The 12748-nt window shown below is 43.5% G+C and overlaps 1 protein-coding gene across 1 annotated transcript in view; it reads right to left on the bottom strand.

The window, feature by feature from the left end:
• The window catches only part of LOC109884202 (unconventional myosin-X), a 182770-nt gene that overhangs the window by 143297 nt on the left and 26725 nt on the right, over positions 1-12748 (bottom strand). Inside the window, exons 7-9 of the mRNA XM_031802382.1 lie at positions 7646-7752; positions 7223-7352; positions 5697-5815 (exon numbers count right to left, since the gene is read on the bottom strand). Of these exons, the coding sequence (XP_031658242.1) occupies positions 5697-5815; positions 7223-7352; positions 7646-7752 (356 nt within the window). The remainder of the gene's footprint in view (positions 1-5696; positions 5816-7222; positions 7353-7645; positions 7753-12748) is intronic.

Genomic DNA, 12748 nt, shown 5'->3' with positions numbered 1-12748 from the left:
TAGAATGTGTTACTGCCCCTAGTGGAGAAGATGTGTTACTGTCCCTAGTAGAGAAGATGTGTTACTGTCCCTAGTGGAGAAGATGTGTTACTGTCTCTAGTGGAGAAGATGTGTTATTGTCTCTAGTGGAGAAGATGTGTTACTGTCCCGAGTGGAGAAGATGTGTTACTGTCCCTAGTGGAGAAAATGTGTTACTGTCCCTAGTAGAGAAGATGTGTTACTGTCCCTAGTGGAGAAGATGTGTTACTGTCCTTAGTGGAGAAGATGTGTTACTGTCCCTAGTGGAGAAGATGTGTTACTGTCCCTAGTGGAGTAGATGTGTTACTGTCTCTAGTGGAGAAGATGTGTTATTGTCTCTAGTGGTGAAGATGTGTTATTGTCTCTAGTGGAGAAGATGTGTAGAAGATGTGTTACTGTCCCTAGTGGAGAAGATGTGTTACTGTCCCTAGTGGAGAAGATGTGTTTACTGTCCCTAGTGGAGAAGATGTGTTACTGTCCCTAGTAGAGAAGATGTTTTACTGTCCCTAGTAGAGAATATGTATTACTGTCCCTAGTAGAGAAGATGTGTTACTGTCCCTAGTAGAGAAGATGTGTTACTGTCTCTAGTGGAGAAGATGTGTTACTGTCCCTAGTGGAGAAGATGTGTTACTCTCTCTAGTAGAGAAGATGTGTTACTGTCTCTAGTGGAGAAGATGTGTTACTGTCTCTAGTGGAGAAGATGTGTTACTGTCCCTAGTGGAGAAGATGTGTTACTGTCCCTAGTGGAGAAGATGTGTTACTGTCCCTAGTGGAGAAGATGTGTTACTGTCCCTAGTGGAGAAGATGTGTTACTGTCTCTAGTGGAGAAGATGTGTTACTGTCCCTAGTGGAGAAGATGTGTTACTGTCCCTAGTGGAGAAGATGTGTTACTGTCTCTAGTGGAGAAGATGTGTTACTGTCTCTAGTGGAGAATATGTGTTACTGTCCCTAGTAGAGAATATGTGTTACTGTCTCTAGTGGAGAAGATGTGTTACTGTCCCTAGTGGAGAAGATGTGTTACTGTCTCTAGTGGAGAAGATGTGTTATCGTCTCTAGTGTAGAAGATGTGTAGAATATGTGTTACTGCCCCTAGTGGAGAAGATGTGTTACTGTCCCTAGTAGAGAAGATGTGTTACTGTCCCTAGTGGAGAAGATGTGTTACTGTCTCTAGTGGAGAAGATGTGTTATTGTCTCTAGTGGAGAAGATGTGTTACTGTCCCGAGTGGAGAAGATGTGTTACTGTCCCTAGTGGAGAAGATGTGTTACTGTCCCTAGTAGAGAAGATGTGTTACTGTCCCTAGTGGAGAAGATGTGTTACTGTCCTTAGTGGAGAAGATGTGTTACTGTCCCTAGTGGAGAAGATGTGTTACTGTCCCTAGTGGAGTAGATGTGTTACTGTCTCTAGTGGAGAAGATGTGTTATTGTCTCTAGTGGTGAAGATGTGTTATTGTCTCTAGTGGAGAAGATGTGTAGAAGGTGTGTTACTGTCCCTAGTGGAGAAGATGTGTTACTGTCCCTAGTGGAGAAGATGTGTTTACTGTCCCTAGTGGAGAAGATGTGTTACTGTCCCTAGTAGAGAAGATGTTTTACTGTCCCTAGTAGAGAATATGTATTACTGTCCCTAGTAGAGAAGATGTGTTACTGTCCCTAGTAGAGAAGATGTGTTACTGTCTCTAGTGGAGAAGATGTGTTACTGTCCCTAGTGGAGAAGATGTGTTACTCTCTCTAGTAGAGAAGATGTGTTACTGTCTCTAGTGGAGAAGATGTGTTACTGTCTCTAGTGGAGAAGATGTGTTACTGTCCCTAGTGGAGAAGATGTGTTACTGTCCCTAGTGGAGAAGATGTGTTACTCTCTCTAGTAGAGAAGATGTGTTACTGTCTCTAGTGGAGAAGATGTGTTACTGTCTCTAGTGGAGAAGATGTGTTACTGTCCCTAGTGGAGAAGATGTGTTACTGTCTCTAGTGGTGAAGATGTGTTACTGTCTCTAGTGGAGAAGATGTGTTACTGTCTCTAGTGGAGAAGATGTGTTACTGTCCCTAGTGGAGAAGATGTGTTATTGTCTCTAGTGGTGAAGATGTGTTATTGTCTCTAGTGGAGAAGATGTGTAGAAGATGTGTTACTGTCCCTAGTGGAGAAGATGTATTACTGTCCCTAGTGGAGAAGATGTGTTTACTGTCCCTAGTGGAGAAGATGTGTTACTGTCCCTAGTAGAGAATATGTTTTACTGTCCCTAGTAGAGAATATGTATTACTGTCCCTAGTAGAGAAGATGTGTTACTGTCCCTAGTAGAGAAGATGTGTTACTGTCTCTAGTGGAGAAGATGTGTTACTGTCCCTAGTGGAGAAGATGTGTTACTCTCTCTAGTAGAGAAGATGTGTTACTGTCTCTAGTGGAGAAGATGTGTTACTGTCTCTAGTGGAGAAGATGTGTTACTGTCCCTAGTGGAGAAGATGTGTTACTGTCCCTAGTGGAGAAGATGTGTTACTCTCTCTAGTAGAGAAGATGTGTTACTGTCTCTAGTGGAGAAGATGTGTTACTGTCTCTAGTGGAGAAGATGTGTTACTGTCCCTAGTGGAGAAGATGTGTTACTGTCTCTAGTGGTGAAGGTGTGTTACTGTCTCTAGTGGAGAAGATGTGTTACTGTCTCTAGTGGAGAAGATGTGTTACTGTCCCTAGTGGAGAAGATGTGTTATTGTCTCTAGTGGTGAAGATGTGTTATTGTCTCTAGTGGAGAAGATGTGTAGAAGATGTGTTACTGTCCATAGTGGAGAAGATGTATTACTGTCCCTAGTGGAGAAGATGTGTTTACTGTCCCTAGTGGAGAAGATGTGTTACTGTCCCTGGTAGAGAAGATGTTTTACTGTCCCTAGTAGAGAATATGTATTACTGTCCCTAGTAGAGAAGATGTGTTACTGTCCCTAGTAGAGAAGATGTGTTACTGTCTCTAGTGGAGAAGATGTGTTACTGTCCCTAGTGGAGAAGATGTGTTACTCTCTCTAGTAGAGAAGATGTGTTACTGTCTCTAGTGGAGAAGATGTGTTACTGTCTCTAGTGGAGAAGATGTGTAGAAGATGTGTTACTGTCCCTAGTGGAGAAGATGTGTTACTGTCCCTAGTGGAGAAGATGTGTTTACTGTCCCTAGTGGAGAAGATGTGTTACTGTCCCTAGTAGAGAAGATGTTTTACTGTCCCTAGTAGAGAATATGTATTACTGTCCCTAGTAGAGAAGATGTGTTACTGTCCCTAGTAGAGAAGATGTGTTACTGTCTCTAGTGGAGAAGATGTGTTACTGTCCCTAGTGGAGAAGATGTGTTACTCTCTCTAGTAGAGAAGATGTGTTACTGTCTCTAGTGGAGAAGATGTGTTACTGTCTCTAGTGGAGAAGATGTGTTACTGTCCCTAGTGGAGAAGATGTGTTACTGTCCCTAGTGGAGAAGATGTGTTACTCTCTCTAGTAGAGAAGATGTGTTACTGTCTCTAGTGGAGAAGATGTGTTACTGTCTCTAGTGGAGAAGATGTGTTACTGTCCCTAGTGGAGAAGATGTGTTACTGTCTCTAGTGGAGAAGATGTGTTACTGTCTCTAGTGGAGAAGATGTGTTACTGTCCCTAGTGGAGAAGATGTGTTACTGTCTCTAGTAGAGAAGATGTGTTATTGTCTCTAGTGGAGAAGATGTGTTACTGTCCCTAGTGGAGAATATGTGTTACTGTCTCTAGTGGAGAAGATGTGTTACTGTCCCTAGTGGAGAAGATGTGTTACTGTCCCTAGTGGAGAAGATGTGTTACTGTCCCTAGTGGAGAAGATGTGTTACTGTCCCTAGTGGAGAAGATGTGTTACTGTCTCTAGTGGAGAAGATGTGTTACTGTCTCTAGTGGAGAAGATGTGTTACTGTCCCTAGTGGAGAAGATGTGTTACTGTCCCTAGTGGAGAAGATGTGTTACTGTCCCTAGTGGAGAAGATGTGTTACTGTCCCTAGTAGAGAAGATGTGTTACTGTCTCTAGTGGAGAAGATGTGTTACTGTCCCTAGTGGAGAAGATGTGTTACTGTCTCTAGTGGAGAAGATGTGTTACTGTCTCTAGTGGAGAAGATGTGTTACTGTCTCTAGTGGAGAAGATGTGTTACTGTCTCTTGTGGAGAAGATGTGTTACTGTCTCTTGTGGAGAAGATGTGTTACTGTCTCTAGTGGAGAAGATGTGTTACTGTCCCTAGTGGAGAAGATGTGTTACTGTCACTAGTGGAAACCCCTAGACAAGACAAAAAAACATATATCACCCATGTCACACCCTAACCAAAATAACAAGGAAAACAAAGAATACTAAGGTCAGGGTGTGACAATCCCCCAAAAACATTTCCACTGAATTTCAGCCCTGCCACAAAAGGACCAGCTAACATCACGTCAGTGTTTCTCTCGTTAACACAGGTGAGTGTTGATGAGGACAAGCCTGGAGATCACTCTGTCATGCTGATTGAGTTCGAATAACTGACTGGAAGCTTCAAAAGGAGGGTGGTGCTTGGAATCATTGTTCTTCCTCTGTCAACCATGGTTACCTTCAAGGAAACACGGGGCTTCACAGGCAAGGATATTGCTGCCAGTAAGATTGCACCAAAATCAACCATTTATAGGATCATCAAAAACTTCAAGGAGAGCGGTTCAATTGTTGTGAAGAAGGCTTCAGGGCGCCCAAGAAAGTCCAGCAAGCGCCAGGACCGTCTCCTAAAATGTATTCAGCTGCGGGATCAGGGAACCACCAGTACAGAGCTTGCTCAGGAATGACAGCAGGCAGGTGTGAGTGCATCTGCATGCACAGTGAGGCGAAGACTTTTGGAGGATGGCCTGGTGTCAATAAGGGCTGCAAAGAAGCCACTTCTCTCCAGGAAAAACATCAGGGACAGACTGATATTCTGCAAAAGGTATAGGGATTGGACTGCTGAGGTCTGGGGTAAAGTCATTTTCTCTGATGAATCCCCTTTCCGTTTGTTTGGGGCATCTGGAAAAAAGCTTGTCTGGAGAAGACAAGGTGAGCGCTACCATCAGTCCTGTGTCATGCCAACAGTAAAGCATCATGAGAACATTCATGTGTGGGGTTGCTTCTCAGCCAAGGGAGTGGGCTCACTCACAATGTTACCTAAGAACACAGCCATGAATAAAGAGTGGTACCAACACATCCTTCGAGAGAAACTTCTCCCAACCATCCAGAAACAGTTCCCATTGAGAACTTGTGGTCAATCCTCAAGAGGCGGGTGGACAAACAAAAACCCACAAATTCTGACAAACTCCAAGAACTGATTATGCAAGAATGGGCTGTTTCAGTCACGATGTGGCCCAGAAGTTAATTGACAGCATGCCAGGGTGAATTGCAGAGGTCTTGAAAAAGAAGGGTCAACACTGCAAATATTGACTCTTTGCATCAACTTCATGTAATTGTCAATAGAAGCCTTTGACACTTATGAAATGCTTGTAATTATATTTCAGTATTCCATAGTACCATCTGACACAAATATCTAAAGACACTGAAGCAGCAAACTTTGTGGAAATTAATATTTGTGTCATTCTCAAAACCTTTGGCCACGACTGTACAGCTGGGCTTGGGGTATTATTTCGTCAGGAGTTGGTGTGACAGGTTAGGGCCAGTAGGGACAGGGCCAGTCAGGGAGAGGCAGAGAGGCGGGGCTCTTACCTGTTCAACAGTAAGGGGTGAACAGATCTCCTCTCCTCTCAGGATCATGGACCTCTGGGTCAGAACCTCAGACAGCTGGAACGAGTCCAGGCCCAGCAGATCACTGACATTACTGACCACTGGAGAGAGAGACAGACAGATATGTTACTGACCACTGGAGAGACAAACAGATATGTTACTGACCACTGGAGAGAGAGACAGATGTGTTACTGACCACTGGAGAGAGAGACAGACAGACATGTTACTGACCACTGGAGAGAGAGACAGACAAATATGTTACTAGCCACTAGAGAGAGACAGACAGATATGTTACTAGCCACTAGAGAGAGACAGACAGATATGTTACTAGCCACTAGAGAGAGACAGACAGATATGTTACTAGCCACTAGAGAGACAGACAGATATGTTACTAACCACTAGAGAGACAGACATATATGTTACTAACCACTAGAGAGAGAGACAGACAGATGTGTTACTAACCACTGGAGAGAGAGACAGACAGATATGTTACTGACCACTGGAGAGACAGACAGACAGATGTGTTACTGACCACTGGAGAGAGAGACAGACAGATGTGTTACTGACCACTAGAGAGAGACAGACAGATGTGTTACTAACCACTAAAGAGAGACAGACAGATATGTTACGAACCACTAGAGAGACAGACAGACAGATGTGTTAATGACCACTGGAGAGAAAGACAGACAGACAGATATGTTACTAACCACTAGACAGACAGACAGATATGTTACTAACCACTGGAGAGAGAGACAGACAGATATGTTACTAACCACTAGAGAGAGAGAGACAGACATGCCTGTGCCTCGACACAATCCCGTCTTGGAGCTCTACGGACATTTCCTTTGACCTCATGTCTTGGTTTTTGCTCTGACCTGCACTGTCAACTGTGGGACCTTATATAGACAGGTGTGTGTGTGCCTTTCCAAATCATGTCCAATCAATAGAATTTACCACAGGTGGACTCCCAAGTTGTGGAAACATCTCAGGGATGATCAATGGAAACAGGATGCACCTGAGCTCAATTTTAAGTTCCATAGCAAAGGGTCTGAATACTTTTTAAATCAGGTATTTATAACATTTCTAAAATGGGGTATTATGGGTAATGTGTGTAGATTGATGAGGAAAATGTGTAATTTAATCAATTTTAGAATAAGGCTGTAATGCAACAAAATGTGGAAAAAGTCAAGGTTTCTGAATACTTTCTGAAGGCTCTGTACATAGTTTTTGTCAGCAGGCTTTGTCTTTAGCTGAAGTGTTACCTCACCTTCACTATCATTCATTAGAATAACCTCCCACCTCCTCTCTTCTTCCCTCCCCCTCCTTTCCTCTCCTCTACCCCCTCCCTTCCCTCCCCTCCCCTCCCCTCTCTTCCCTCCCTCCCTCCCTCCCTCCCTCCCTCCCTCCCTCCCTCCCTCCCTCCCTCCCTCCCTCCCTCCCTCCCTCCCTCCCTCCCTCCCTTCCTTCTCTCCTTCCATCTCCTCTCCCTCTCTTCTCCTCCCTCTCACCTCCTTTGGATGTGATTTGTGCTCCTCCTGCGGTCATGAACTCTATGTTCCCCATCAGGAGAACAGCAGACAGCAGCTTGAAGACGTCACGTATCTCCTCCTCACTGAACTGCATCACCTTTAGAGCCTCCTGGTAGTAGCAGAGACAGAGAGATTATGAGATTCCTTCTACAGAACACAGACAGGATAATACATGCTGCAGGGCCCATGATCAAAAGTATCTCAGAGTAGGAGTGCTCTAGGATACAGATCATAATGAATCAAATTACACGGACAGAGAGTACCTGATCTTAAATTGGCACTTTTACTCTGAGACAGTTGTTGAATACAGGCCCATAATCAACACATCTGGTGGGACTGTAGTTATTCTACTGGGTTATTCCGCCCTCTGGTGGCAGCTTGTGAAGGTACAACCAGCCTCACCATAACACTGTCATAGAGCTGCAGGTCATCTAGACTCCTGTCCTTCACACAGCCAGACTGACTCAGGTAGTGGTATGACTCTGGGCCCTCAGACAGGAAGTACAACTCTGGAACACAGACATAAAATAACTTTAGGCAGTTATTTTCTTCAGGAACATTTTCTAGAGACACAAACAAAGTCCCACTGTATTTAAATCAATTCAAATTGTATTTGTGACATGCTTCGTACAGGTGTAGACTAACAGTGAAATGCTTAATTACGATGCAGAGCTAAAGTTAAAGAATCAGAAACATACAAATAATAACAGAAATAGTGACAAGGAATAAATACACAGTGAATAACAAACACCAATAACAAGTAGAAAATAACACGGCTATACACCGGAAGTAGAAAATAACACAGCTATACACCGGAAGTAGAAAATAACACGGCTATACACCGGAAGTAGAAAATAACACGGCTATACACCGGAAGTAGAAAATAACACGGCTATACACCGGAAGTAGAAAATAACATGGCTATACACCGGAAGTAGAAAATAACATGGCTATACACCGGAAGTAGAAAATAACATGGCTATACACCGGAAGTAGAAAATAACATGGCCATATACAGGAAGTAGAAAATAACACGGCTATACACAGGAAGTAGAAAATAACATGTTTATAAACAGGAAGTAGAAAATAACATGGCAATACACAGGAAGTAGAAAATAACATGGCTATATACCGGAAGTAGAAAATAACATGGCTATATACAGGAAGTAGAAAATAACATGGCTATATACAGGGAGTAGAAAATAACATGGCTATACACAGGAAGTATAAAATAACATGGCTATATACCGGAAGTGTAAAATAACATGGCTATATGCAGGAAGTATAAAATAACATGGCTATATACAGGAAGTATAAAATAACATGGCTATACAGAGAGTATAAAATAACATGGTTATATACAGGAAGTACTAGTACCGAGTCGATGTGCAGGAGTGAAAGGTCATTGAGGTCAGTAAGTATTCAGCACTTTGTTGTTTTACAGCCTGATTTAAACATTTATTATTGTCAAAGTAAATGATGTTTTTAGACATTTTTACAAATAAATAAAAACTGAAAAGCTGAAATGTCTTGAGTCATGTATTTAACACCTTTGTTATGACAAGCCTAAATAAGTTCAGGAGTAAAAATTAGCTTAACAAGTCACATAATAAGTTGCATGAAATACCTCATCTCTGTACCCTACACATAATTATCTTTACGCTCCCTCAGCAGTGAATTTCAAATACAGTCTCAACCACACAGACCAGGGAGGTTTTCCAGTGCCTCACAAAGAAGGGCACCTATTGGTAGATGGGTATAAAACTGGATACTGAATATCCATTTGAGCATGGTGAAGTTATTAATTACACTTTGGATGGTGTATCAATACACCCAGTCACTACAAAGATACAGGTTTCATTCCTAACTCAGTTGCCGGAGAGGAAGGAAACCACTCAGGGATTTCACCATGAGGCCAATGGTGACTTTAAAACAGAGTTTAATGGCTGTGATAGGAGAAAACAGAGGATGGATCAACAACATTGTAGTTACTCCACAATACTAACCTAATTGACAGAGTGAAAAGGAAGCCTGTACAGAATACAAATATTCCAAACCCATGCATCCTGTTTGTAACAAGGCACTAAAGTAAAACTGCAAAAAATGTGGCAGCAATCAATGATGAAGAGGTGAGGGGAGGGGAGGTTATTCCAATGCATGATAATGAAGAAGCTGAGGTAACACTTCAGCTAAAGACAAAGCCTGCTGACAAAAACTATGTACAGAGCCTTCAGAAAGTATTCAGAAACCTTGACTTTTTCCACATTATGTTGCATTACAGCCTTATTCTAAAATTGATTAAAAAAATACATTTTCCTCATCAATTTGTCCTTGATACAAAGTGTTACTGTATGTTTGGGGAAAATTCAATGCAACACATTACTGAGTACCACTCTTCATATCTTCATGCATAGTGGTGGCTGTATCATGTTATGGGTAATCGTTAAGGACAGGATAAAGACGTAATGGAATGGAGCTAATAAGCACAGGCAACATCCTAGAGAAAAACCTGGTTCAGTCTGCATTTCAACAGACACTGGGAGATGAATTGACCTTTCATCAGGACAATAACCTAAAACACAAGGACAAATCTACACTGGAGTTGCTTACCAAGAAGACAGTGAATCTTCCTGAGTGGCCGAGTTACAGTTTTGACTTAAATCTACTTGAAAATCTATGGCAGAGACCTGAAAAGGGTTGTCTAGCAATGATCAACAACCAACTTGACAGAGCTTGAAGAATTTATAAAATAATAATGGGCAAATGTTGCACAATCCAGGTGTGTAAAGATCTTAGAAACTTACCCAGAAAGACTTACAGCTGTAATCTCTGCCAAATGTCACACCCTGATCTGTTTCACCTGTCTTTGTGCATGTCTTCACCCCCCACCAGGTGTCTCCCCTCATTATCCTGTGTATTTATACCTGCGTTTTCTGTTTGTCTGTTGCCAGTTGGTCTTGTTCCGTCAAGTCCTACCAGCGTGTTTCCTGTGCTCTAGTTTTTGTTAGTCTTCTAAGTTCTGACCTTTCTGCCTGTCCTGTCCTGTCCTGACCCTGATCCTGCTCGCTGTCCTGTACCTGCCTGACTCTGATTTGGATTATGACCCTTTGCCTGCCTTGACTTACCTTTTTCCCCTTGAACGATAATAAACTCTGAGACTTGTACTGTAAGTGTACAACCTCAGTGTTCACTGTCTTAGCCTGAGTCCTGATAATAGGCTATTGGGTACTGTCTAAAACTGTAAGGGTACAGCCTCAGTGTTCACTGTCTTAGCCTGAGTCCTTGATAATAGGCTATTGGGTACTGTCTAAAACTGTAAGGGTACAGCTTCAGTGTTCACTGTCTTAGCCTGAGTCCTGATAATAGGCTATTGGGTACTGTCTAAAACTGTCAGGGTACAGCCTCAGTGTTCACTGTCTTAGCCTGAGTCCTGATAATAGGCTATTGGGTACTGTCTAAAACTGTAAGGGTACAGCCTCAGTGTTCACTGTCTTAGCCTGAGTCCTTGATAATAGGCTATTGGGTACTGTCTAAAACTGTCAGGGTACAGCCTCAGTGTTCACTGTCTTAGCCTGAGTCCTGATAATAGGCTATTGGGTACTGTCTAAAACTGTAAGGGTACAGCCTCAGTGTTCACTGTCTTAGCCTGAGTCCTGATAATAGGCTATTGGGTACTGTCTAAAACTGTCAGGGTACAGCCTCAGTGTTCACTGTCTTAGCCTGAGCCCTGGAACCAAAGGTGCTTCTACAAAGAATTGACTTAGGGACGTGAATACTTACAGTATGTAAATTTGATATTTCTGTATTTAATTTTCAATTAATTTGCAAAGATTTCTAAAAACATGTCTTCACTTTGTCATTATGGGGTATTGTGATGTCATTATGGGGTATTGTGATGTCATTATGGGGTATTGTGATGTCATTATGGGGTATTGTGATGTCATTATGGGGTATTGTGATGTCATTATGGGGTATTGTGATGTCATTATGGGGTATTGTGATGTCATTATGGGGTATTGTGATGTCATTATGGGGTATTGTGTATAGATGGGTAAAAATAAATAAAAAGTCATCCATTTTGAATTCAACAAAATATGGAATACGTCAAGGGGTATTTCTGAAAGAACTGTATGTACATAAATATCAAATAAAATGTTATTTGTCGGGCCTCCCGAGTGGCGCTGTGGTCTAAGGGCTAGCTGTGCCACAAGAGATTCTGGGTTTGAGTCCAGGCTCTGTCGCAGCCGGCCCCATGGGGGTGGCGCACAATTGGCCCAGCATCGTCCTGGTTAGTGGAGGGTTTGGCCGGCAGGGATGTTCTTCTCCCATCGCGCACTAGCGACTCCTGTGGCGGGCCGGGCGCAGTGCACGTTGACACGGTCGCCAGGTGTACGGTGTTTCCTCCGACACATTGGTGCGGCTGGCATCCGGGGTTAAGCGGGCATTGTGTCAAGAAGCAGTGCGACTTGGCTGGGTTGTGTTTCAGAGGACGCACGGCTCTCAACCTTCGCCTCCCGAGTCCGTATGGGAGTTGCAGAGTCAATGTGGAGGCTATATACAGGGGGTACCGGTACAGAGTCAATGTGGAGGCTATATACAGGGTGTTACGGTGCAGAGTCAATGTGGAGGCTATATACAGGGTGTACCAGTACAGAGTCAATGTGGAGGATATATACAGGGGGTACCGGTACAGAGTCAATGTGGAGGCTATATACAGGGGGGTACACCGAGTCAGTGTGCAGGTTAGACAAGGTCATTTGTACATGTAGGTAGAGGTGGAGTGACTATGCATAGATAATAAACAGCGAGTAGCAGCAGCGTACAAAACACATGGGGGGGGGGGGGGTAGAGTCCAGTGTGGGTACAGTCTAGTGTGGGTAGAGTCCAGTGTGTGGGTATAGTCTAGTATGGGTACAGTCTAGTGTGGGTACAGTCTAGTGTGGGTACAGTCTAGTGGGGGTACAGTCTAGTGTGGGTACAGTCTAGTGTGGGTACAGTCTAGTGGGGGGAGAGTCTAGTGTGTGGGTATAGTCTAGTGTGGGTACAGTCTAGTGTGGGTACAGTCTAGTGGGGGTACAGTCTAGTGTGGGTACAGTCTAGTGTGGGTACAGTCTAGTGGGGGGAGAGTCTAGTGTGTGGGTATAGTCTAGTGTGGGTACAGTCTAGTGGGGGTAGAGTCCAGTCTAGTGTGGGTAGAGTCCAGTGTGTGGGTACAGTCTAGTGTGGGTAGAGTCCAGTGTGTGGGTACAGTCTAGTGGGGGGAAGAGTCTAGTGTGTGGGTATAGTCTAGTGTGTGGGTAGAGTCTACTGTGTTGGGTAGAGTCCAGTGTGTGGGTAGAGTCTAGTCTGTGGGTAGAGTCCAGTCTGTGGGTAGAGTCCAGTCTGTGGGTAGAGTCCAGTCTGTGTGTAGAGTCCAGTCTGTGGGTAAAGTCCAGTCTGTGGGTAGAGTCCAGTCTGTGGGTAAAGTCCAGTCTGTGGGTAGAGTCCAGTCTGTGGGTAAAGTCC

The sequence above is a fragment of the Oncorhynchus kisutch genome, linkage group LG2 (genome assembly GCF_002021735.2).
Source record: "Oncorhynchus kisutch isolate 150728-3 linkage group LG2, Okis_V2, whole genome shotgun sequence".
NCBI lineage: Eukaryota > Metazoa > Chordata > Actinopteri > Salmoniformes > Salmonidae > Oncorhynchus > Oncorhynchus kisutch.
Note: the sequence above shows the minus strand (reverse complement) of the source record. Positions and strands in the feature narration are given on the sequence as shown.